This window comes from Protopterus annectens, chromosome 4.part0, assembly GCF_019279795.1.
Source record: "Protopterus annectens isolate FY-2018-M chromosome 4.part0, PAN1.0, whole genome shotgun sequence".
Lineage (NCBI taxonomy): Eukaryota > Metazoa > Chordata > Ceratodontiformes > Protopteridae > Protopterus > Protopterus annectens.
This window is the reverse complement of record NC_056733.1, coordinates 1,166,325,977-1,166,352,702: the sequence shown is the minus strand read 5'-3', so window position 1 is coordinate 1,166,352,702 and position 26,726 is coordinate 1,166,325,977. Positions and strand designations below refer to the sequence as shown.

Here is a 26,726-nt window from a genome sequence, read left to right as displayed (position 1 = left end):
AGGCAGTGCTGCAATCTCTGACAACGTCCAACTTGGTCCCAATGGATTCCAGATTTTGGGAAGGAACCGGGTTCAATTTGGGGAGATCACTGTAATCCCTAACTGGTCGAACAGCTCGAGGGGGTACTGAAAGGGAGTGGCCAGACGATGCTTTATGGGAGCTGTGAGGAGCCAATCGTCGAGGTACGGAAACACCTGGAATCCCTGCAGTCTCAGGTGGGCTGCGACCATTGCCATGCACTTGGCGAACACTCAAGGGGCTGTGGTGAGACCAAAGAGCAGCGTCCTGAACTGGTAGTGATTGGCCCCTACTCAAAAGCAGAGAGGTCTTCTGGAGTGCCTATCTATTTTTATATGATAGTACATGCCCTAGAGATCCATGGGGCACAACCAATCTTCCTTGTGCAACAGAGGCACTATGGACTGGACAGTGACCATGCGAACTTGGACTTCTTGACAAGAGAGAGAGAGTTTGCCGAGGTCCAGGGCTGGACACAGGTCTCCTGTCTTCTTTGGCACCAAAAAGAAGCAGGAGTAAGTTGAGGATTCTCATTGTCCTGAGGGAACCTCCTGGATGGATCTTTTTTGAAGTAGCTTGAGTATTTCTTCCTGAGCTAGCTCGCTCTGATGGGGTGGTGCATCAGGGAGGCATCTCCTGACCAGAGGAGGAGAATGAGAAAAGGGGACAGAATAACCGCTAGAAATGATGCTTGGCACCCAATGATCTTTTGTAACACTTGCCCAGGCCAAAGAGTGCAAAGACAAACTGCTCCTGACTGCCTCCAGGACAGTTAGGCAGCGCTTCAAGAGCACTGTTGCGAATTCTCAGAGGAGAGTTCCCCTGGGGCCCTGATTTTGCGGCCCCCCCCCCTCTGCCCCTGGGGTGGCATCTGCCATTGAATACTCTCCCTGACCTCTACAGGAGGAGTCATCCACAGTGTCCTGGAAGGCAGTCTGCTACTTGCAAAACCACATCCTCCTGGTCCCCTCACTGCGTCTTGGAAAGAGCGTTGAGGGGTGGAAAATCTGATTCCCCACAGCCGACAAGGTCTTGCCCTCCTGCGCACTGCGGGTGAGCCTCTCTGACTGAAGGGTCAAACAGGGTAGAACCACTGAAGGGGGTGTTGGTGAAAGACACCTTAAAGGACTCCGCAAAGGCACAGGCAGGTGTGACACCGAATAGTGATACCTGTGCTGGCTGCTCGAGAGGCCCCTTCTACAGCGTTGGCAACCACCTCATAGATGAATTAAGCAAGGGAAGAAAATGTGGATAGTTTGAGGGACACCTTATTTAGTTCCTCGGCAGGCAGTACCTCAGAAAGGGATGTGGTAAGCTCCTTGACTAAGTCCCTTTCTAATCGGGTGAAATGTGCCAGGTAGTTAAGCACCCGCAGACCGAATGTAGCGGAGGCAAAAAACCCGCGTTCCATTCCTGTCAGTTGCCCAGGACTCCCGGTTGGGGGGGGGGGGGCAGACATGCTCTGTTGTGCCAGCTCGCTCTTGGTGGCAGCAGCTACCACGATTGCATCGAATGGCACGCCTTTCAACCAGAACTGCTTGTCAGAAGGGGGAGTGAGGAATTTGTCTGCATGTTTGGGAACAGGCTCGACAGTATCAGGCTCCTTCCATGCCCTGCTGGTGATAAGGTCTACAAGTTGGTCTGCAGAGGACAGGTGGAGGGAGGACCAACTGCCCTTAAGCTTAAGGATTTCCAAGATGTCCCCAACCAATCCCTTTCATCGAGGTGTGTATCCTCGTTGAGTGACTCAACAGGGGAGTCCAAGTATCTCCTCTTGCACGATCTCTTCCGAGGAACATCCTCCAGAGGTGGCTCGGGGGAGGCTTGGGAAGAGAGGGGAAACACAATTATGGCAACTCCCACTTGAAGGCTGGGTCGGAGAGGGCTGACCTGAGGACAGGATGAGTGAGATCTGCTCGGACAGGCTGGGATGGTCCCTGGAGGGCCAGGGAGGAAACTTTCTGGGAGGAAATGGTCCTCTCTATGACCCAGAAAGCAGAAGGACTGGACGATGCCCCATCTGCACTCCTGGTAGGAAAGCCTGCCTGGGGAGAAGGACCAGGGCAGGCCAACACCTCCTGGCCTCCAGATAATACCAGCCCTGAGCTGTCAAGGGTCAAAGCACAAAGTTGAAGGGACTGGTCCAAAAAATAGGTCTGTAACCCCCGGCCAAGGACTACAGGGTGGCCTGCCAGAAACATCCTCCAGAGTTTTTAATATTGCAAGAACAGCTTCTGGATTGGGTGCCTCAAGACCCAATAGCTTACACTATTTCTCGTACCTCAGTCCACTCTGCCTTCCCACTTTTAAGAATTCTTTCATTCTGTTGAGAGTCTCTTCAAAGGAGACCTCCTCTAAAAGGGAATCCAAGGAGATGGTGGCATCAGTGTCAGTACCAAATCTTACATCTAAGAAAAATAATCTCTCACTGGATAGTTGAGTGCTCCTCTTTACTGAAAAAGGAAGCCTGCCCGACACTGAAGGTTTAGCCCCTTGTTGTACAGTCCTGCGTGGCTTTCAGAATACCCTGAGCCAGGCAGAACCACTGTTAAGAGAAATTGGGCAATAAGGGAAGACCACCACACTAGGTGCCTGCAAGCTAGACATCGGTCTGATGGTAGGAGAGAGGGACGTGTGTTTAGATTTATAAGGGATGGAAGATGGACACCCCCCCAAACATTTGACTTCTCTAACTACAATTCTTGGGATTCTACTGTCCTTATTCAGAAACAACTCAGGCTTCCTTTGCACATACTCAGGGTTAAAAGCCCATGCAGGAATCCTTCTGTGTACTGGTGCAGATGGACACACTAGGTTCTGCAGGTACTGCAGACTCCAAAGAGCCATCACTAGTAGCCTGCATAAAGTACTGGATTAGTCCAGGGACTGCAAAACTGCCTCATTGGAACAGTCACCCTCAGACTGACCAAGTGATTGTATGCCAAAGTTGTGTCTGTCGAGTCTCTTATCTGCCTTCTCCTTTCTCTATCTCTTTTTTTTTCTCCACAGGATGAATGAAGGATGAACACGTCCCTGTTGAAGCCATGGTGGATTGAGCCAAGGCCTCAAGCCTTTCCTGTTCATGGTAGTTCAATCCTTGTCATAAGTCACAATTCTGGATGACTGTCTCAGCCCACACTAAAAACACAACAACTTTGGTAATCTTTAGGCAGGATCCATCTATCACAGCTGCGCTATTCCTTTTAGGCCCAGACTTACGGCCATCAATCAACCAACCAACAAATAATGAAAAAGCTAATAAGCTAAAGAAAAAACAGGTTTCCCAGTGGGGTATTTATCCTTCTTCCAAGCTATATGACCAAGCACGTTTTTGAAGTGAGCTAAAAAAAACAAGGCATCTAGAAGTAACTCTGGCAAGAAAGTTGTGCATATGCACATGCCCACTTTATACTGTATATAAGAATGTACCAGGGGCCAAACAGATGCCAAAGGGGAAGGATATTATTCTCAGGAATTCAGGCTGGATGTCAGGGACACTTAAGTTCCAGTAGTAAAGACTACTGCAACAGCAATCTAAATGATGAAAATCTTCACTGGCCAAAAGCGAAGTCCTTGGGAGTCTGCATTTACCCCATTTTCAATGTCATAACATGAAAAGCTTGGGAGAACACAACCAAGTCTATAATATAGACGGAACGTCCATAACTATGGCACAACTGCAACAAACATGTTCTTGTCATAGCAAGTGCTCTATGAAAACCTGTCTGATGGGTCCTAAATTTAAATTATCCTTTCCGTCAATCAGAAATTAACATTTTTTTCTCAGACATTCACGCTTTCTGGGATGGTTCTGCAGCTGTGACAATGTACATAACGACACAAAATGTTAACTTCATAAGCACGCTTATTCCCCATACCTGCCAGTTCTCCTCCATCCACTTGTGAGCATCTTCCTGCAAACCAAGAAACCACAAGGAAGACATGCACCCCCACTGCTTCCTAACTTGTAGGAAATCCAGCAGCCAAGGCCAGCTGGAGAGCCCACCTATGCACAAGGAAAAACAGGGACTGGGAAGGTGGTAGACATATGAATTCTTAGCACAGCAGTTGACATAAGCAGAGGACCCTTAATGATAGCTCGAGTTAAAACCAAAGCAACAAAATTGTAAAGACTGAAAGAGCCAAGAGAGAAAACCAAGTCCAGCAAACGGAGCACTAGAAACACCACATCAAAAGACCCAACTTAAGAACTACATTCAAGGAATTTACCTGGGCTATAGATGACAGAGAAAATGTTGTGGCAACTTGGCCTGCATGGCAGGCCAAAAGACATCTCCTTCAAAATGATTGAACAATCTAAGTGGTGCAGGAACGCACCTGTCTAAAATATAAGAGGAGAGTTCTGGGTCATTGCATCTCAGGTTTAGGACACTCAACATTATCAACCCTCACAGATAATTGCTGTTAAGCCAATGACCTTCATCCATTATGGTGTCCTTGAAAGAAAAGTTGCAAACAAGCTCACAGCTGCAGAAAGATCCGGTAGCCAAAGAAGTTTAAAGGGAAAAAAAAAAAGACGAAATATGCAAAGCAAAAAAAAAACACGTCTACTTTAATCATCACTTGGGAAAACGATTATAATGTCATGGCTAGCCTGAAACACCAATGACTTCATAATACTACTATAGCATGCACTATGCAAATATTTCACATTTAAAGTTTGATAGTGGACAACAGTGAACTTATATATCTATATCTATTTATATATATATATATATATATATATATATATATATATATATATATATATATATATATATTATACACACATTTACAAGATAAATGTCAGAGATTGGAGATTTCTACATGTACTTACCATTAATTGACAAGGAGTTATCAGAAATTGGGTGTGAATAATTTAATCGGCCTGTAAAGACAAATAAAGCAATTGCTCAAGAAGTAAGGACAGATGAAGTTTGTTTCAAGCAGGCTTTAAGGATCATGTCAGTTTCACATTGGTTCCAGAAACAACAACTTATTTACTGTCAAAAATAACATTTACAGCAAAGGAAAACCATGAACCTTATCTGGGAAATGAACGCAAGACCCCCCACCCTCCCCAATTTAGTTCAAGTCATTGCCACTGAACCAATAAGGAATATCTAAAACAGCTAGGTACTTGCCCCCCCCCCCCCAAAAAAAAAGTTCATCCTTTCAACTAGGATATCATCATGAACTTCAGAGATCATTGCATTTTGAATTTTTCTCACAAAAGGGAATTGAAATCCCTGAGGCAATTTTCTGAATGGCAGTGAACAGAATGACTAGGGAAACCTACAGCATTTACACAAGTATTGCTGCAATGTTTATCCACAGAAGTAGATCTATCACACTGAAGGAACATCTCGATTGTAGGGCTTATACACCAGAAGACAATCAGCATTACGGATTAAGGACTGTTCTCATTCTTCTCAGCCCCAATGTAGCTTAAAGTATAATGTTCAATATCCAAATGAAAAAATAACAAGTATGTCAGCATTTAATAACACAAGGCTATCCTGCCTACCACTGTCCTTTTCATTACTACAAAATTTATTAGCAGTACCTGCAGGTGGACTTGAGTCTACACTGGTTGCGCACAACTGTTTGACATCTGTCATACACTAATGAAATTAAAGTATAGACTTATTAAAGTCATATTAAGTTGTTAAAAACACCACCTTGTCCTTTATGTCTGATTAAGTAAGCACAGTGAAGTCTCAATATGGTGTTTAAACAAGAGGATAACGGTACAAATGACATTTGTATAGCACACCAACCACTTGTCAAATCTGCCACAACACAATGCCAAAAAGCACTGCAGCTAACAAGGGGGTTGCTTACATAAAAAAAAACTTCTGTGTAAATAAACTGTGAGACTGCGCACTCTGTCAAGTTAATTTGTTCTATATAGTTTGTTTTTTTGATCAATGACTGTCAAAAGTCTCCTTTGGAACCAGCTCTGTGGCAAGCGGAGATAAAGCCATGACTACATCCCAAGTGGCCAGAGCTTGAAAAGCAGCTCAGGCGGATGAAGGATCTGTTAGTGGAGAATGGCAGTGAATGGCTGCTGCCAGCTCACCCATACTGAGGAAAAGGTGGTTCTGGATCACCACATGAATGGCATCCAGTGGGAGCACTAAGGTTTCATCCCATGGAGTTAGAGCCTAGCAAGTATACACCACAGTATGCAAATTGTGCAGTAAGTTGAGGGGAATTCAGTGAGTGAAGCATGCTTCCTCTTGGATGGTTGTAAATAGAGTTCAGAAGAGCCACCACAGCTGAGAACAATGCTCCAAAGCAGGGGAAAGGGGAGGCTTTCCCACAGAACCAGCAAAGCTGGCCCACCCCCCCTGCCATTTGACTCTAGCAATGGAGAGGATGACCTAACTGGGGATTCCAGGGCAGGAACAAATGGGTCACAGAGCTTTCACCTCAACCAGGGATTCCCAGCTTCTGCTAATAATAAATGGGCTGACTGCGTACAGGAAGAAGAGTCAGACTCATTCCTGCGTAAGTGGGGGAGGTAAAAAAAAAAAAAAAAAAAAAAAAAAAAGTGAGGCATCTATTTGTCTAATCTTAACCTGAATGTATCCAGACTTCATAAAAAGAAGTTATGTACTTACCATAACGTTACATGCGTGTTGCCCATCTTGACCTTTATTCTCACCGATGGCTTGGATCCAATCCCGTCTTGGCATTTCGAAAGCTCGAGGCCTTCAACAAAGCTCGTGGTCATCCTTCCTTACCTATAATGCAACTTCCTCAGATCTTGTTTGCCCGCTCATAAGCTATATATATATATATATATATATATATATATATATATATATATATATATATATATATATATATATATATATATATACACACACCACACACACACACATATATATATATATATATATATATATATACATAAAACATTATTTATGAGGCTAGAGAGTCTTGTAATACCCAATTAGTACTACTCAGTCTCCCAGGAGTACAGGCAGGGGGTATGGAAGGGGGGGGGGGGTTGTGAGAATAAAGGTTGAGATGGACAACACACATGGAACATTACGGTAAGTACATAACTTCTTTATGTGATGATGTGAATCTCGCCTTTATTCTCAATGATGAGACCACATTCCAAGCAACTTGACTCTTAGGTGGCTCATGGGAGAATATTCCTCAGAACCATACAGCCAAAAGAGGCTCTACTCCTGGAGGCCAAATCCACTTTCTAAGGAGTGATAAAAAGGTATGAGGTTTTGCCCATGTCACTACACCACAGATGGTACCCAAAGGTAACCTAACTTGAAAGGTTGCAGATGTGGCTATCAATGTTTGTTCATAGAATTCCAAATGTAGGATTCACATTGTGAAAGCCATTTGAATAAGGTAACCTTGGACACTGGTTGGTCTTTTCTAGTATCAGAAAAAGAGAGAGCGCTAAACTGACTCGGATTTTTAACATTCTATGCAAGTAGAAACATTAACTGCCTTATGAACGCCCAGCAGATGCAATGAATGTTCTCCTTTAGTTTGGAAATTTGGGAAGAAAACTGGCAGGTCAACAGACTGAGGTTATTTTCCAACACACCCTTGGGTAGAAATGAGGGGTTAGTGTGTAAAGATATTCTGTCCTTATGAAAATCTTGGTATGGGGGCTTGGCAGATAAAGCTTTTTAATTCCAAAACTGTCCTAACAGAAGTAATAGCCACTAAGGGGAGTGTTTTCCAGGAGAGATGCTTCAAATCACAGGCAGCAGATGGTTCAGAGGACAGATAATGCCTGATAAAATGATATAAAGATCCCAGTTCGGTGATGGGTTTTTGTATGGAGGTCTTATCGTAGAAATGTCTTACAAAGTCTGTTTGACACGATTCCAGAGCCATTTTCTCCTAAACAAAAATCAGAAATTGCTGCCAACTGAACTAGTGACAGTAGCAGCACCTTCATTAAATGTCTCTGCCAAAAATTCTAGGATAGAATGTATAGGTGCAGTAAAGAGGTCTATCCGATTATTGCTAGCCCATGCAACAAATCTCTTCCATTTACCTCTGTACAATTTTTGTGTAGCTGTTTTATGGGAAGATAATAAAATAGGCTTAAATGGAGAAGAAACCTGGTGATCAGGGGAACTGGAGCAGCCAAGTTACTTTAACATTGTTCAGGTTGGGATGAACCATTCCTGATGGGAGAGTCGGAAGATCCAGAGCAGGGACCAGAATCCATGGTTTGCCACATACATGAGGCTGAAGAAAGGGGGACCAGACTTAGAGGCGCCAACACTAGAATTATTGTCATCACCAACAAACTTGCTTTCTGCAAAAATCTGGACATTAGAGAAACTGGTGGAAAAGCATAAAGTAGTCCCGGGGCCAATTGTGAACAAGTGCATCCCTTGGTGACTACCCTGGAGAAGGGATTAGGGAAAAACAGTTGCTGCATTTGGCAATGGTGGGCGATGCAAAGAGATCGCAACAAGGCTGGCCCCTTTTTCTGAAGATCTGTTCCGTAACTTTCTGATTGAGGGACCACTCATGCAGCCATAATATGGCTCTGCTTAAATTTATCTGCGATTATGTTGGATTTCTCCAGGATGTGCACTGCTATCAGAAAGTCAGAAAGAGGCTAGAAGCCATTGCCAGACCCTCAGGGCTTCTCAACAAACAGAGTAAGCTGTGGTCCCCCCCCCACCTATTTATGTACCAGACCATAGACATGTTGTCTGGATTACTATCATTCCCAGAGGTAGGAGTCTTGAACTGCTTGCAACGCTAAAAGCATCGCCTTAATCTCCATGATGTTTATGTGCATTTATGTTTAGGTTTATTTAGAGAATTGTCTTCCCCAGCTAATGCCCCACCCCCATCTGGAAAGCATCTGTGGTCACCATGGCCTGGGGTTGAGTGGCAATTGAGCGACAACCTTGAAATACTAAGGGAGAGTGAATCCACCACCACTGAAGATCCTTTTTGCAGGAATTGATTATCATGATCTTGGGAGACACTGGAAGTTCCAGAATTGACCATTGTGTGGAAATTAACTATATGAGCTAGTTTTGCAGAAGCTCGTTTTTTCCTTATTAACAGTCTGACATAATGGGCATGTTGGTGAAGTGAACAGAGGGGATGAGGAAGTGATGGGTAGGTATGGTGTTAAGGAGAGGAATGCAGAAGGTCAGATGATTGTGGATTTTGCGAAAAGAATGGACATGGCTGTGATGAATACGTATTTTAAGAAGAGGGAGGAGCATAGGGTGACGTACAAGAGTGGAGGAAGATGCACACAGGTGGATTATATCCTGTGTAGGAGGGCCAGTCTGAAGGAAATGGAAATTGGAGACTATAAAGTGGTGGCAGGGGAAAATGTAGTTAAGCAGCATATAATGGTGGTCTGTAGGATGACGGTGATCAAGAAGAGGAGGAGGAGTGTGAAAGCAGTGCCAAGGATTAAATGGTGGAAGTTAAAAAAGGGCGATTGTGAAGTGGAGTTTAGGGAAGAGTTAAGACAGGCACTGGGAGGCAGTGGAGAGTTACCGAATAGCTGGGTAACTACAGCAGAACTAGTAAGGGAGACTGCTAGAAAGGTGCTTGGTGTGACATCTGGACACAGGAAGGAGGACAAGGAGACCTGGTGGTGGAATGAGGAAGTACAGGAAAGTATACAGAGGAAGAGGCTGGCAAAGAAGAAGTGGGATTGTCAAAGAGATGAAGAAAGTAGACATGAGTATAAGGAGATGAGGCGCATGGCAAAGAGAGAGGTGGCGAAAGCTAAGGATAAGGCGTATGGAGAGTTGTATGAGAGATTGGACACTAAAGAGGGAGAAAAGGACCTGTACCAATTGGCTAGACAGAGGGACAGATCTGGGAAAAATGTGCAGCAAGTAAGGGTGATAAAGGAAAGTGAGGGAAAGGTACTCACAAGAGAAGAGTGTGTTGAGTAGATGGAAAGAGTATTTTGAGAGGCTGATGAATGAAGAGAATGAGAGACAGACAGAGAGAGAGAGAGAGAGAGAGAGAGAGAAGGTTGGATGATGTGGGGATAGTGAATCAGGAAGTGAAAGAGATTAGCAAGGAGGAAGTAAGGACAGCTATGAAGACGATGAAGAATGGAAAGGCTGTTGGCCCAGATGACATCCCAATGGAAGCACGGCAGTGCTTAGGAGAAATGGCAGTGGAATTTTTAACTAGATTGTTTAATGAAATTTTGGAAAGTCAGAGGATGCCTGAGGAGTGGAGAAAAAGTGTTTTGGTACCTATCTTTAAGAATAAGGGTGATCTGCAGAGCTGCAGTAACTACAAAGGGATAAAATTGATCAGTCACAGCGTGAAGTTATGGGTGAGAGTAGTAGAAGCTAGGTTAAGAAGGGAGGTGATTATTAGTGATCAGCAGTATGGTTTCATGCCAGGAAAGAGCACTACAGATGCAATGTTTGCTCTGAGAGTGTTATTGGAGAAATACAGAGAAGGTCAGAAGGAGTTGCATTGTGTCTCTGTAGACTTGGAGAAAGCATATGACAGGGTGCCTAGAGAAGAGTTGTGGTATTGTATGAGGAAGGCAGGAGTGGCAGAGAAGTATGTAAGAGTGGTACAGGTATGTACGAGGGTAGTGTGGCAGTGGTGAGGACTGCAGTGGGAGTGACAGATCCGTTTAAGGTGGAGGTGGGATTACATCAAGGATCAGCTCTGAGTCCTTTCTTATTTGCAGTGGTGATGGACAGGTTGACAGATGAGATCAGACAGAAGGCCCCGTGGACTATGATGTTTGCAGATGACACTGTGATCTGTAGTGAGAGTAGGAATCAGGTTGAGGAGACTCGAGAGGTGGAGATATGCTCTAGAGAGCAGAGGACTGAAGGTCAGCAGGGCTAAGACAGAATATATGTGTGCAAATGAGAGGGAGGGTAGAGGAATGGTGAAGATGAAGGGAGTAGAGTTGGTAAAGGTGGACGAGTTTAAGTACTTGGGATCAACAGTTCAGAGTAATGGTGAATGCGGAAGAGAGGTGAAGAGAGTACAGGCAGGGTGTAATGGGTGGAGAAGAGTGTCAGGAGTGATTTGTGACAGACGGGTACCAGTAAGACTGAAAGGGAAGGTCTACAAGACAGTAGCGAGACCAGCTATGTTATATGGGTTGGAGACAGTGGCATTGACAAAAAGGCAGGAGTCAGAGCTGGATGTGGCAGAGTTAAAGATGTTAAGATTTGCACTCGGTGTGACTAGGATGGATAGGATTAGGAATCAGTATATTAGCGGGTCAGCTCATGTTGGACAGTTTGGAGACAAAGCAAGAGAGACGAGATTGCGTTGGTTTGGAAATGTGCTGAGGAGGGATGATGGGTATATTGGGAAAAAGATGCTAAGGATGGAGCTGCCAGGTAAGAGGAAAAGAGGAAGGCCTAAGATAAGGTTTATGGACGTGGTGAGAGGGGACATGCAGGCGGTTGGTGTGAGAGCAAGATGCAGAGGATAGGAAGAAATGGAAAGAGATGATCCGCTGTGGCGACCCCTAACGGGAAAAGCCAAAAGATGACGAGTCTGACATAATGGCGAAGATAGCAAAACTTCCATAAGATAGAGTAGACCATCAATGTAGCTGGCTTTAGAGCAGATTTTTCATAATTTATGGTAATACCTAGGAAGGAACACAGCTGAAGAGTACAGCCCCTGGTTTGTAGCAGAAGATGCTTGGTTGTTGCGGTTATGAGCCAGCCGTCCAGATATGGAAATTCCCAGGATCCTCAGCGTCTCAAGTGAGCTGCCATTACTGCCATGCATTTGATGAACACACTGGGGGCTGTACTGAGACCAAAGGGCAGAGCTCGAAACTGGAAATGGCCGTCTCCCAGCTGGAAGAGCACGTACCTTTTGGACTGCCTTTCCATTCGTACATGGTAGTACATATCCTGATGATCTACAGAGCACATCCAATTGTCTTTTTCCAGGAATGGAAGCACTGACTGCAGTGTCACCATCGGGAACTTTTTCACAGATTTGTTCAGATTGCTAAAATCCAAGAAAGGTCTCCAGTGGCCTGTTTTCTTTGGAACTAAAAAGAATCTTGAGCAAGTTCCAGATCCTCTCTGGTCTGCGGGGACTTTTTGAATGAATCTTTCTTAGCAACTTTTGAATTTCTAATGTTGCTTGATCCTTCTGACTGGGTGAAACTGCTTGAACTGACTTGTTTATGGGAGTGGGGGAAGGACAAGGAAATAACATCCTCTGGATATTATGTCCTGCACCCATTTGTAGTTTATCTTTTGCCAGGTTTCGATGTGCAGAGACAATCAACCCCCAGACCGCCTCCAGAGGTGAGCAATATGGCACTCCTTCAGGAGCGCTGGTAAGGTCTACCAAAAAAAAAAGATTCTCTGGAGCCCTGTTTCTGTGGACCTCCCCTGCCCAGAGAGGGGCTTTTTCATTGTTTCCCCCTCTGCCTCTAGGGGGACTTTCACCCTGTGTGTCCTGGAAAGACTTTTGGGACTTTCTGAACCACATTTTCCCACCATCTCTATGATCTTTGGGAAAGGGTCTGGCAAGTGTGGAAAAACGCACTCCAATGGCAGACAAGGTCTTGCCTTCCTGTTCAAACCTGGTAAGTGTCTCTTTAACCTTAGGCCCCAAAAGAGAAGAGCCATGAAAGGGGGGGGGGGTGTTAATGAAGGAAGACTTGAAGGGCTCCGTGAAATCACAAAGGCACATCCAGGCCTGCCTGATTATAGAAAAGCCTGCTGCACACAATACGAGCCTCATGGAAGAGTATACGACTGAACTGAGGATGGTGAGCTGAGCATTGACTCTCTGCCACCTAGTCAATTACAGCTCCTTGCAGGGAGTCTAAAAGTTCCTTCAAAAGGTAACTCTGTAATCTTGTAAAGTGGGTAAGGTAGTTCAATGACCCATAAGGCAATGTTTGTGGATGGAAAGACACACCGCTTCCCATACTTATCTATGGTCCGGGAATCTTTATTCTGAGGATGGACAGAAGAACTGGTCTCAGATGGTTCCTTTTTAGTGGCCGCCGCCACGACCATGGCATCAACTGCTACACCTTTCATCAAGAATGGCTTGTCCTTTGGGCAGTAATGTATTTATTTGGCCTCCTAGGAGTAGGTTCTATGGAATATGGGGTCTCCCAAGCTGCCCAAGAGATTAAATCAATAAGCTCATCAGGAGAAAGGGTCACCCAAGAGGTTGAAGGGAGAGACCCGAAAGCCTTCAGGTATACTAACTCTTCAGCTGAAAGGGATTGTGGACTGCCAGTCACCTCTCTGCTTTAAAATTTCCAGGATGTCTCCAAAGGAGACATCTTCAGGAAGTGACAGTGGGGACCCTTTCTGCCTCATCAATGTCAGTATCGGACGTGATAGACTCCTCCGGGGAGTCAAGATGCTTCCTTTTTCAGGTCCTTTTCTGAGGGACCTCCTCAGTGGGATAATCTGAGGAGGGAGTCCTCTGTAGGACATCCTGAGGCCTGGGGTCTCTGCGGTCCTATAGAGAGGGTATGTGAAAAGCCAAAGAACCTGTGCAGAACTGGGAGGAAGATCCGAGAAAGACTGTGTCGTACAATGCGAAGTAGTCACAACCCTCCTCATGACTTCAAGGGCAGTCTGTCCCTGCTCTGAAGAACACCCAGGATCGGACAAAAGGGTTGTCAGGGCCGAAGGAATCTACAGCTCATAAGACAAAAGCTCTGAAGCAGACACAGGAGCCGAACTCACCCGTGCCAAAGCCCCCAGAGGAAGGGTCAGATCTGGAGAGATTCGAACCAGCTCCGCAGACCCGACCGAAGAGTGCCAGCTCCTACAAGTCTCCTGCTCAGACTGGGCAGAAATGCTCAGGGCAGAAATCGGATTGGAAAATCCTATGGGTCCCTGATGCGATACAGACAAGTTGGACGTCGGAATCTTCCGGCTCCGAAACCAAAGGATGGATGAGAAGAAGAGCAGGCGCCGAGGGGGAGGACTGTGTCAGATGCAATTCCTCTGGGTTCAGATCCAACAGTTTGGGCAGGGCCTGTGTCTTTAGCAACCTCTGCACTACCCTGCCCATGTCTTCATTGGACAAATTCCTGGTGGACCAAGTAGAAATAGTAGGAGATCCTGACCATCAAAAATAGTGATGGGAGCTGAATAGGGATCGGTTCCAAAGAAGGTGAATGTCTCCGATATCTGACTTCCGTAGATAAGGAAGACATCGGAGCGGAGGGTTCCAACTGCTCCAAGAAGTCTTGGATCCAACTTCAACTGTCTGCTCCGAAGGTTCTGTTGGAGCTGACAGTCTTGGAGCTTTTTGCTTCAGCTCAGAGGATGATTTCAGCAGCGAAGAAATACGTTGCTGAGATTTGTCTGATTTAGAACTGGACTCCTAAGATATAGCCTCAGAAAAAGGAGTTTTTAACCGTCCTTTCAAAATAAGCTTATTTTTGCGCTACACATGCGCCCTCTGGTTGAAACCATGGCATACAGAGCACAACTCTTGGAGGTGAAGAGGCCCCAAGCAATACACACAAGGAATGTCAATCACTGAGGGGCATCTTTCCACACCGCTCGTACTTTTTGAAACCAAGAGGTTTCCCTTTCTGGTTTTGCAACATCTCAAGATAGTTAAGAGAAAAAGTAAAGGGAGTTGAAGACAAGCATACAAACAAATGCAGGCAGTACTCTAACTTAAATGGACTCAGAAAAAATTTAAGGATAGGAAGAAAAAATGCCTTTTTTTTTTTTTTTTTTAAATCGTCCTCTAACTAAACTTATTGTCTTCCAACTAAAACAGATAAGAAAGGAAATGGATAGAAAGAAGGGGTTAATGTACTTAAATGGATGTTAGACAGCCTCTAACTTAAACGGACGCTAACGGGAGAAAGTAAAATGTCCTAACACTCGCTCTATAGTACAGAAAAATGAGTAACGGTATATATAAATAAAAATATTAAAGATATCTTGAGAAAAGGTCTAGTAAACTACAATTAACTTTAACATGAAAAAAAATAAAACACTTAGCCCACAGCTTGCATCAGAACCTCCTTTGCAGAGCGGCAAACGAGATCCGAGGAAGTTGCATTATGGGTAAGGAATGATGCCCACGAGCTTTGCTGAAAACCTTGAGCTTTTGAAATGTCTGTGATGGATTCAATGGATCGGAACCGATCCATCAGTGAGAATAAACGAGACTAGCATCATCATATCAAATCTTGTGTGTGTTGGCAGGTTATTCCAAAAGTCAAGCAGAAATAATCTCTTAGTAGTCTTGCTTAAATGAACAACAAACTTTGTACTATGACTTAAGTTCATGCATTGCCAATGACCCCCTACATGGTTCTAAGTAGCAGGCTAGGGCATCTGTAGGCTAAGTAGAAGTCTAGGCCTACAGCCTGGCCTAAAACAGTTTTGCTAAATGCAGCCTAGCAGGGTAATCATGCCTTGAAAGTTGAGACATTCTCCTAGAAATTAGCTTTGAACTATCTCCAAAGTATTAAAAACTCATTACATCCAAGTGACGCTCCAAGAGCATCTACAATCAACTCCTACTGATGCCTCTAGGTGTCAAATATTGCGTGTCCATATTTGCATCAGTAATTCCAAAACCATGTTATATACAAGGTTTTAAAAGATTTAATCTTAAAGCTTACACAATAGCAAACTCAAAATACATTAACCTCTGTTTACTACAAGTAACTATTGTTTTTATTATATTAATTTATACAGATATAATTTTCACATTTTTCTAAATATCTCAAGAACCAAATAACACCGACAGAACTCCTTAGCATCATATGAAAACACTCAGATGAATAAAATGTTGCTAACAGTATGTGTGTAAGAGTGGTTGCTGAGATATTGTAAGTTGTTTACAAAATATTACAAATATAATAGTTACTGTGCTTACTGTTACTTAAGAACTCAAATCTAAAGAATACTACCACTATAAAAAGAAAAAGTTATGTACTCACCATAACGTTCCGTGTTTGTTGTCCATGATCTCGCCTTCACTCTTGATGGTTGGGTTCAGAGCTGAGCACTGGTTCCGACTCTGCCACATACTAAAGCTCGAGAGCTTTCACTGGCTTGAGGCTACACCCTATCCCAAAGATGCCTAACTTTTAGTTATGTACTTACCATAACTTCGGATGTATGGGATACATTCATAACCGACTCGGCCAACTAATACACTAGCACGAAGTCTCTCATTGGCTGGGCTACTACCTATCCCAGGATGCACTACACCTGCTTCCCCAGATCTTGTTTGTTCGCTTTCATACATCCATGCAAACACAGAAAAACTAGTAGTCGCTACAACCAACTAAAGTTCAAGAAAAGATTTCCAAATGGGACTACAGCTCCTCTAAATCCGAATGGAAGGGGGAAGGAGGGTGGGTACTTATGAATGTAGGCGAGATGGATCCCATACATCCGAAGTTATGGTAAGTACATAACTAAAAGATGTAATGGGATCCTATCTCGCCTACATTCATAATTGATGGGACAGCGTCCCTGGCACCTAAATCCCGGGTGGCTCATTGGAAAACACTCCTGAGAACTGTGGAACCAAAGGAAGCCCTGCCTCGAGAAACCACATCCAATTTGTAATGAGAAATGAAAGTGTGCGGAGAAGTCCAGGTTGCCGCAGCACAAATATCATCTATAGATAATTTGGAGTGAAAAGCTACAGAAGTAGCTATTGCCCTGGTAGAATGAGCCTTGACTGGAAAGGGGAGCTCTTTGTTAGCCTGTGAATAAATAAAAATGATACAATCTTTAATCCATTTAGCTATGGAGGTTTTTGCTACTGGTTGACCCAATTTGTTCATTGCAAAGGAAACAAACAATTGATTTGATTTCCGCGTGTGAGCGGTTCTATTCAAGTAAAAACGCAGTTGTCTATGGACGTCCAATTGATGCAAGATATATTCTGCGTTATTAGAGAACTCTGGAAAAAACACAGGGAGCTCTATAGTTTGTTGAATACAGAAGGAAGAGGCTACCTTTGGTAAAAAGGAGGGGTTTAATTTCAAGGAAACTCTATGCTTGTGAAAAATCAAATAGGAGGATCAGAACAAAGAGCTTGAAGTTCTGAAACCCGCCTGGCGGAAGTTATGGCCACTAAAAAGGCCGTTTTCCAGGACAGAAATTTTAAATCGCAGGTAGCAGCTGGTTCGAAAGGACGGGCAGTTAGGGCAGCAAGAACCATATTCAAATCCCAAGGGGGGACAGGATGAGATATTGGAGGCCTAAGGAGCCATGCTCCTTTAAGGAAAGCCTTACAAAGTTTGTGAGACATCAATGAAGGTTCAAAGGAAACATGAAAATTAGAGATAGCCGCTAGCTGAACCTTAATGGTAGAAACTGAAGAGCCCAACTGAAAAAGGGAGGCCAGGAAATTCAGAACCTCCGATACTGGTGCAGTAAGGGGGTCTATACCCCGTTCCTGAGCCCAGAAGGCGAACCTTTCCATTTGCTGGAATAAAGTTTGACAGTGGAAGGTTTATGAGAAGAAGACAATATGTGGATCACGTCCGGAGAAAGAGAATTGTCTCGGACTAAAGATGGAAGTGGAGTAACCATGCCGCCAACTTCAAAGACCTGAGAGACGGGTGAAACCGTCCTGACTGATGAGTCAACAGGTCTGGCACCGGGTCCAGAAACCATGGACCCTCTACCGCATGCCTCTGTAGGAAAGGGAACAAACTTGACGAGGCCAGTGCGGGGCAATCAAAATCATCTCGCTCTCCAGGTAAATGGCCTTCTGTATTACCCTCGGTAGGAGGGGAAACGGAGGGAAGGCGTAAAGAAGACCGGGGGGCCAAATGTGGGTCAGAGCGTCCCTGGGAATCTGTCCCTGGGAGAAGAACAGCGTGAAGAACTCCCTGCATTTCGCATTGTGAGGGCTGGCAAACAGATCGCAGCAAGGGAGACCCCATTTGTCGAAGATTTTCGCAGCTACTCTCTGGTTGAGGGACCACTCGTGGGGTAAAAGAATGGTTCTGCTTAATCTGTCCGCAATCACATTGGATTTCCCCGGTATGTGCGTTGCCATTAGAAAGCGGTTGGTAGCTACCGCCCAGTGCCAAAGTCTCATGGCTTCTCTGCACAGTGGGTAAGACCTGGTTCCACCTTGCTTGTTTATATACCAAACCACCGACATGTTGTCGGATAGGATAGCAATCGGACCTTGCGGAAGAGCGTGATGGAGAGCTTGAAGTACCAAGAGTACCGCTCTCATCTCCAGGATATTGATATGCAAATGCGTTTCCTGGATTTGCCATGTGCCTTGGACCGACCTGTCCAGGTAATGATCCCCCCACCCTACCTGGGAGGCGTCCGTAGTCACAGTGGCAACGGGACGTTGAGGAATGAAGGGTCGCCCTTGGTCGAGATTGGATTGGAGAAGCCACCAACGCAGATCCCGACGGCAACTCTCCGTGATCATGACTAGATGGTTCAAGGGAAGTTCCTGATAGGACCATTGAACCGACAGAAGCCATTGTAATATTCGCATGTGAAGTCTGGCTAAAGGGACTAAGAGTATGGTTGACGCCATCGAACCCAACAGTTGTAGAATCCGATGGGCCGGGGCTCTTAATAGGGAAGACGGATTTGACTTGATTTTGTAGAACCTGAATTCTTGCTGCCGGTAAAAGGCGCATTCTTTTTGTGTCTAAGTCTGCGCCTATAAAAGTAATACGCTGAGATGGCTGTAGTACAGATTTTTGCCAATTGAACGTAATCCCCAAGAAACGGCCCAAGGTGAACGTGGCGTTGAGCGCCTGGAACAGTAGATGCTCGGAGGTGGCAGTAAGGAGCCAGTCGTCTAGGTATGGAAACACTTGGAATCCCAGACTCCTCAGGTGAGCAGTCACCACTGCCAGACACTTGGTGAACACCCTGGGGGCTGTGGTGAGACCAAAGGGCAGTGCTCGGAATTGGAAATGACTGACTCAGAGGCGGAAGCGTAAGTGTCTCCTGGACTCTTGAGCTATCGGAATGTGATAGTAAGCGTCCTGGAGATCTATGGAGCACATCCATGCATCTTTCTCCAGCAAAGGAAGAATAGATTGAAGGGTGACCATTCGGAATTTGGACTTTTGCACAAAACGATTCAATGAACTGAGGTCCAAAATGGGCCTGAAGTCCCCTGTCTTTTTTGGTACCAAAAAAAAATCTCGAGTAAGTTCCTGATCCGATCTGGTCGGTGGGGACAGGCTGGATGGCTCCCTTTTCTAGCAGCTTTGAAACCTCTATTGCTGCCTGATCCCGCTGACTGGGTGGTACGTCCGGGATTTCCCTTAAGGAAAGGGGGGGGTTTGTTGAAGGGGATGATATATCCTCCGGTAATAATGCGAAGCACCCACTGATCGCTTGTTATGGATTTCCAAGCTTGTGGGTGCGCCAAAGCGACCCCGACTGGCTCGAGTTGCACAGTCGGGCAACAACTCAGGGCCGCTGGTTGTATGAAGAACCACGAAAGGAGTCGCGGTCTCCAGAGTTACGGGGGCCTCTGCCACCTCTGGGGCGGCGTCTTCCAGAATCCCCCCCCCCCCCTGCCTCTGGAGGGGGAATCACTGGGTGGAGTAGGGAAGGACTTCTGAGATTTTCTGAACCACATTTTCCCTCCTCTCTGAGCCTTGGGGTAAGGCCTAGAAGGAGCGGAAAAACGGGCCCCAACAGCAGTCAGAGTCTTGCCCTCTTGCTCGCACCGAGTTAGTGTGTCCTTCACCTTGGGCCCAAACAAAGATGACCCATCAAAGGGGGCGTCGGCGAAGGAAGACTTGAAGGCCTCCGCGAATGAATACAAGCGTAACCAGGCATGTCTCCTGAGGGCAACGCCTGTTCCCGCTGCTCTACTCGCCCCTTCGGCCGCATACGAAATGAGCCTCATGGACGAGTTAACGATGGATAACAGGGTAGTCATCTGGGCGCCAACAGTCGGGGCCAGCGCCTCAGGTAGATTACCAGTGAGGGAGTCATTTAGCTCTTTAAGGAGGTCCCTTTGGAGCCTAGTAAAATGACATAAATAATTCAGCGACCGTAAGGTAAAAGCCGCTGAAGACAGGGTACGCTTCCCGTACCTATCCATGCTCCTGGAATCCTTATTAGGAGGATGGACAGACGTTGAAGCCTCTGCCACGTCTTGCTGTGTGGCAGAAGCCACCACCATAGCATCTACCGGCACACCCTTGGGGGGGGGGGGGGGGCTGACAGAAACTTATTGGGTCTCGCAGGCACCGGTTCCACAGAATCAGGGTGTTCCCACGCCCTTCGAGAAACCAAATCAAGGAGTTCATCAAAGGGCGGAGACACCCAGGAGGCGGAAGGCTGGGCCCCAAAGGCCTTGAGAAAGACTGACTCCTCAGCTGAAGGGGTTTTGGCCTGCCAATCACCTCTCTGTCTCAGAATCTCCAAGATATCTGAGAAAGAGATATCATCCGAAGATGATTTGGGGGACCCTTCTGCGTCATCGAGGTCAGTATCCGATGTAACAGACTCATCTTGGGAGTCTACGTGCTTCCTCTTGCAAAATTTCTTCCGTGGGGGTTCGTCCGAAGCAGTTTCGGACAGACCTCCCGGAAGAAGGGAACCCCCGATGGGGGTATCCTCAAGCCCTGGGGCCCCGCTGCCGGGGGACTGCAACAAAACAGAAGCACCAGTCTCCAAGTCTAGGGACGGTGAGGTAGAAGCCTGCTGAACCGGCAAAGGCATGGCCAGCGCGCTCCTCATGGCCTCAAAGGCCGGACCTCCAGACTCCATGGAGGTCACTGGTCTAGAGGCCACAATGGCACTGGGAATTCCAGCAGCCGATGCTCCGAGGGGAAGACTAGGCACCGAAGCACCCAATCCCAAAGTGTTCCCCTCGAGCCCGGCTGAAGAAGTCGCAGTACCAAACCCTGAACCGGAGGACAAGGTAGGAAGCACAGTCGGAACCAAGAGACCTCGAAGGGGTCTCGGCTCCGACCGTATGGCTCCGCTTTGCTCCACCACCACCGACTCCAACGGCTCCGAGGAGGTTGGAGGGGGGATCGGCTCCGAAGCCAACTGGGCCGGAGCAGAGACCATTTTAGCAAAAACTGGAGACTGGAAAAGCCTCTGTATCATCCTATCCAGATCCTGATCAGACAGTCTCGAAGATTTAGAGGAGGTAGACCGACGAGAAGACTTTCCTCTCTGCTCCGAGAGAGTAGGGGACCGGCTCCAACACTATCGGCGCCGGTTCCACCACAGCACGGACCACAATCGGCGCCGAAGGAGCTTTCTTCGGAGCAGAGGGGGAAGAGTGTGAGCTGCACACCTCCACCGGCTCCAAAGCCATTGGAACCGATGGAGGTGATTCACCTCTCGATACTCCAACCTGCGGCTCCGAAACTAATGGAGCCGAGGAAAGAGGTATCGAGGCAGACCCTTCGACCCTCGGCCCCGAAGTCAGTGGAGCCGAGGAAGAAGTCAATTTTTGCTTTTTAGTAGTCGGTTCCAACGGACTTGTCGGAGCCGACGATCTTTTCTTTTTGGGAGCAACAGGAGGATCTAAGGCTTCTTCAAAGGAGGGTTTAATAAGCCCCTTCAGTATCAACTTGTTTTTGCGTTCTTGAAGAACCCTAGAGGAGAAAGCATGACCGACACTACATGTCTCCTGTAGATGTTTCGGCCCCAAACAATAAACACAAATTGAATGGCTGTCTGTAATGGACATTTTGTAATTGCACCGAGTGCATTTCTTAAAGCCTGACTTCTGCTCTTTTGACATAATACAGGTCCTCGTACAAGCAACAAAAATATATAAACAAGGTTTGCGCCAACTGAAGAGCGCGAGACACAAGGCACGAGTACTGAGAGGAATATCACCTCAGACAAGACGCAGAACAAAACAAGTTAAGCGGCCCAAAACCCTCTAATTTAAACGGGCTTAGTCCGAAAGAAAAAACAATTAACAATTAACAGCAATAACACCACTTAAAAAAGCACTCAAAGGTAGGGCAAAGGTCCTCTAACTTAAACGGGCCTTGCCCGACTGTAAAAATAAAGTACCAGAAATCACTTCACACACGCAACTGAAGATATAACAAATTGACAAAGAATAGCTGTTAAAACAGCTGTTTTATTAATATAGAAAAAACCCAAGGTCAAAGACCAGTAAAGGTAAAAAAAGAACCACTTAGCTCCAGCCAAGTCGAGACCACGTCCAGCTTGTAAAGCGGCAAACGAGATCTGGGGAAGCAGGTGTAGTGCATCCTGGGATAGGTAGTAGCCCAGCCAATGAGAGACTTTGTGCTAGTGTATTAGTTGGCCGAGTCGGAGCCCATCAGTTATGAATGTAGGCGAGATAGGATCCCATTACATCGACTGTTACCCAGATCTCGTTAGAGAGAAACTAATCACTAGACTATGCAACCCAGTATAATAACTACAACAGATCCGCTGACCATAATTCCTAAGGCATGAAGGGAATCAGGAATAACTTGCAGCCAATTTCAGAAAATTACTCTCTATCCTCCAGGAAGGGGGAAGGATGGTGGGATGCAAGAATGAAAGCGAGATTATGGACAACAAATAAGGAACGTTACGGTGAGTACATAACTTCTTTATGTTATGCTGTCCTATCTCCCCCTTCATTCTTGATGGTTGGGATGGCATCCTCAGCACCTTCTTTCTCGGGTGGCTCAAGGGAATAAACTCTTCAACAGAGGAACTAAATGATGCCCTGTTCCGGGAGGACACATCAACTTTGTAATGAGTGATAAAGGTATGAGGGTTAACCCATGTAGCCAGAGCACAAACTGAATTCAAAGGGAGCCTGGCTTGAAAGGCAGTGGAAGTCGACATAGCTCTAGCTGAATGACCTCTAATCTTTCCTGGCAGCTGTTTATGTTGAGAGTTAAACATAAGTAATGGTGTCTGTAAGCCATTTTGATAAAGTGACTTTTGAAACTGAAGTTCCATTTCTGTTTTTTTGAGAATGAAAAACAGTTGGCCAGATTTTCTAAATTCCTTTGTCCTAGGTTAGTAAAAACTTAACTGTCTATGGACATCCAATTGGTGCAGCTTGTATTCTGCCTCGTTGCCATGATTGGGGAAAAATACAGGTAGCTCAACAGACTGATTTAAATTGGCCTCAGAAATAGAAGTTATGTTCTTACCATAACGTTCCATGTTAGTTGTCTTCTTCTCGCCTTCTTCTTGCTGGATGGGTTCGGAGCCGACCTCGGCCCGACTGCCACTCTAAAAGCTCGAGAGTTGGTTCCACCGGCTCGAGGCTCCCCTTATATCCCACAATGCTAGGCGAGAGTTACCTCAGATCTCGTTTGTAAGCTAACCCAGCTTATATCAATAACAGTATAACTGTAAACAGAATCCACCTCTAACAGCAGGAAGAAAAGGGGTGACCTACATCCTGAAACAAGAAATATGCATAATAGCATATGACTAAGAAAGAGGTGGTAGAAAGAGAGGTCACGATCACAACTCCTCTAGGTCTGTCCAGGCCAGGGGGAAGGAGGGTGGGTCGCAAGAAGAAGAAGGCGAGAAGAAGACAACTAACATGGAACGTTATGGTAAGAACATAACTTCTATATGTTAAGTTGTCTATCTCGCCTTCATTCTTGCTGGATGGGACCGCGTCCCTAGCACCTTGTCCCAGGTGGCCTAACGGAACAGACTCCTGAGAACAGTGGAACCAAAATTAGCTCTATGCCTAGAAGCTAAATCCAACTTATAATGGGAAATAAAAGTGTGAGGAGTAGCCCAAGTAGCCGCTGCACAAATGGTGTCAATAGGCAGTCTGTCTTGGAAGGCTAGAGAAGTAGCCAAAGCTCTGGTGGAATGGGCTTTAGGTTTATTAGGCAGTTTTTGGTGTCTAATCTCATAAACAAGGGTAATCAGAGATGTTAGCCATCTGGATAATGATACCTTTGAAACTGGAAGTCCCTTTCTGCTTTCCGTGCATAGGAGACAAACAGCTGATCAGATTTTCTGAATTGTTTCGTCCTGTCCAAGTAGTACCTTAATTGACGATGAACATCCAGGCAGTGTAATTTTTGTTCAGACCTATTTGAATACTCTGGGAAAAAGACAGGAGGTCAATGCATTGGTTTAGATTTGATGTTGAAACCACCTTAGGCAAAAAGGACGGGTTAGTTCGTAAGGAAACTCTGTCCTTATGGAACAAGAGATAAGGAGAACGACAACTGAGTGCTTGAAGTTCTGAAATTCTTCTAGCTGATGTGATAGCCACCAGAAAGAGAGTTTTCCATGATAATAATTTCAAGGAACATGAAGCTGCAGGTTCGAAAGGGGAAAGAATCAAAGAAGCAAGAACTAAATTTAGGTCCCAAGGAGAAGGAGGATTTCTTATAGGAGGTCTGAGAAGAAAAACTCCTTTCAAAAAGGCTTTGCAAAGTTTGTGGGACATTAGGGCAGATTCAGAAATGCCCACATGAAAATTAGAAATAGCTGCCAATTGAACCTTAAGAGTAGATGGAGATGAACCTGCATGGAAGAGTTCAGCTAGAAAATCAAGGACTAGTTGGATGGAAGCGGTGAAAGGATCTATGTCCTTTCCTTGTGCCCAGTATGAGAAACGTTTCCACTTACTCAAATAAATCTTTCGAGTGGAAGATTTATGGGAAGCTATCAATATATCTCTAACCGAGTGAGATAATTGAGGAAGCCTGGCTACGGTTGGAACTGGAGGAACCAAGCAGTGAGGTTCAGAGAGGGGAGGGAGCGATGAAACTGACCCGATTGGTGGATCAAAAGATCTGGAACTAGGTCCAGACTCCACGGTCGCTCCAAGAGAAAACGATGTAGAAAGGGGAACCACACTTGTCGAGGCCAGTAAGAAGCAATGAGGATCAATGTGGCCTTCTGAGCGATAGCTTTCTGTATTACTTGAGAGATCAGAGGGAAAGGAGGAAATGCATACAGAAGTCCCCGGGCCAAACTTGGACTAGAGCGTCCCTGCTGGGTTGGCCTGGTAAAGGGAATAGAGTGAAGTATTCTCTGCACTTGCTGTTTTGGGGAGTAGCAAAAAGATCGCAGCAAGGCTGACCCCACTTGAGAAATATCTCTCTCACTACAGAGTCTTTCAGAGACCACTCGTGAGGCATGAGTATAGCTCTGCTCAACTTGTCCGCAATGTGATTGGACTTCCGGGGATGTGCGTTGCTATCAGAAAACGCTGAGAAGAAATCGCCCATTGCCACAGTCTGAGTGCTTCTCGACACAGGGGTATGACCTGGTTCCGCCTTGTTTGTTGATGTACCACACTACAGACATATTGTCTGTCTGGATTGCAATCGTTCCCAAGGGAAGAGAGTCTTGAAGGGCTTGCAACGCTAAAAGCACTGCTCTCATCTCCAGAACATTTATGTGCAAGTGGCATTCGTTTGGTTGCCATGTGCCCTGGACTGTCCTGCCCTGATAATGCCCCCACCCGATCAGGGAGGCATCCGTTGTCAGAGTAGCAACCGGAGGAGGTGGAACAAATGGTCTTCCTGACAGGAGCTGGGGGGAAGACATCCACCACATGAGATGCTTTTGCACGCTTGCGTGATCATAATGGTGTGAGACATTGGAAGTTCCTGGTATGACCATTGAGAAAAAGCATCCACTGAAGGATCCGCATGTGGTATCTGGCCAATGGGAGGAGAGGTATGGCCGCTGCCATGATTCCCAACACCTTTAGAACTAACCTGGCTTTGGCTCTGTTGTTGTTGAGAAGTGACACCAATTTGTGAATGTCTGATATCCTTTGGTTCGTTAGCGTTGCAGACATGTTTATAGTATCTAAATTTGCGCCTATGTAGGTAATAGTACGACAAGCGGACAAAACAGACTTATCGCAATTTATTGAAATACCCAGTTTTGACAAACGCGAAAAGTATAATCTCTGGCCATCAAAAGGAGATGCTTGGTGGGAGCTGTGAGAAGCCAGTCGTCCAAATATGGAAACACCTGGAATCCTTGTCGTCTCAGGTGAGAAGCTACCACTGCCATGCATTTGGTAAACACCCGGGGGGCAGTGGTGAGACCAAAGGGCAGGGCCCTGAACTGAAAATGACTGGTTCCCAGCCTGAAGCGGAGGAATCTTCTGGAGCGTCTGTTCATTTTATGTGATAGTACGCATCCCGAAGGTCTATAGAGCACATCCAGTTTCCTTTGCCCAAAAGGGGGAGAATGGATTGCAGTGTGACCATCCCAAATCTTGTTTTCTTGACTGATTTGTTCAAGACACTGAGATCCAAAATCGGTCTCCAGTCCCCTGTTTTCTTTGGAACTAAAAAGAACCTTGAGTAGATTCCGGATCCTTGTTGGTCTGCTGGCACTAACTGAATTGCTGATTTTGTAAGCAGTTTTGAAATTTCCAAAGCTGCTATATCCCTTTGAGCGGTGGAACATCTGGAAGGGATTTTTGACTGATTTGGAAAAGCGAAGAAAGGGGATAGAATAGCCTTGAAATGATGGACTGTACCCATTTGTCTTGAGTCAGGGATAGCCAGGCTTCTGGGTACAGTGACAATCTTCCCCCGACTGCCTCCGAAGATGGGCAGTCGGGCAACACCTCAGGGATGCTGAAAGGGCTTGTCAGGAAAAGCTTCCCGATTGCCCTGGTTCTGCGGACCCCCCCTGCCCCTAGGGCGACGTCTACCATTGTTATTCCCACCTCTGCCTTTGGTAGGAAAACGACTCTGTGCGTCAGGCGAAGTCCCTTGAGATTGTTTACGGAA

At 45.8% G+C, this 26,726-nt stretch overlaps 1 protein-coding gene across 3 annotated transcripts in view; it reads right to left on the bottom strand.

Moving 5' to 3' along the window:
• The window catches only part of CPEB4 (cytoplasmic polyadenylation element binding protein 4), a 982,215-nt gene that overhangs the window by 753,253 nt on the left and 202,236 nt on the right, over positions 1 to 26,726 (bottom strand). Inside the window, exon 3 of one of the 3 annotated variants that reach the window (XM_044069124.1) lies at positions 4,857 to 4,907. The exons of the other annotated variants lie outside the window; for them this stretch is intronic. Within the exon in view, the coding sequence (XP_043925059.1) occupies positions 4,857 to 4,907 (51 nt within the window). The remainder of the gene's footprint in view (positions 1 to 4,856; positions 4,908 to 26,726) is intronic. 3 annotated transcript variants of the gene reach the window in all.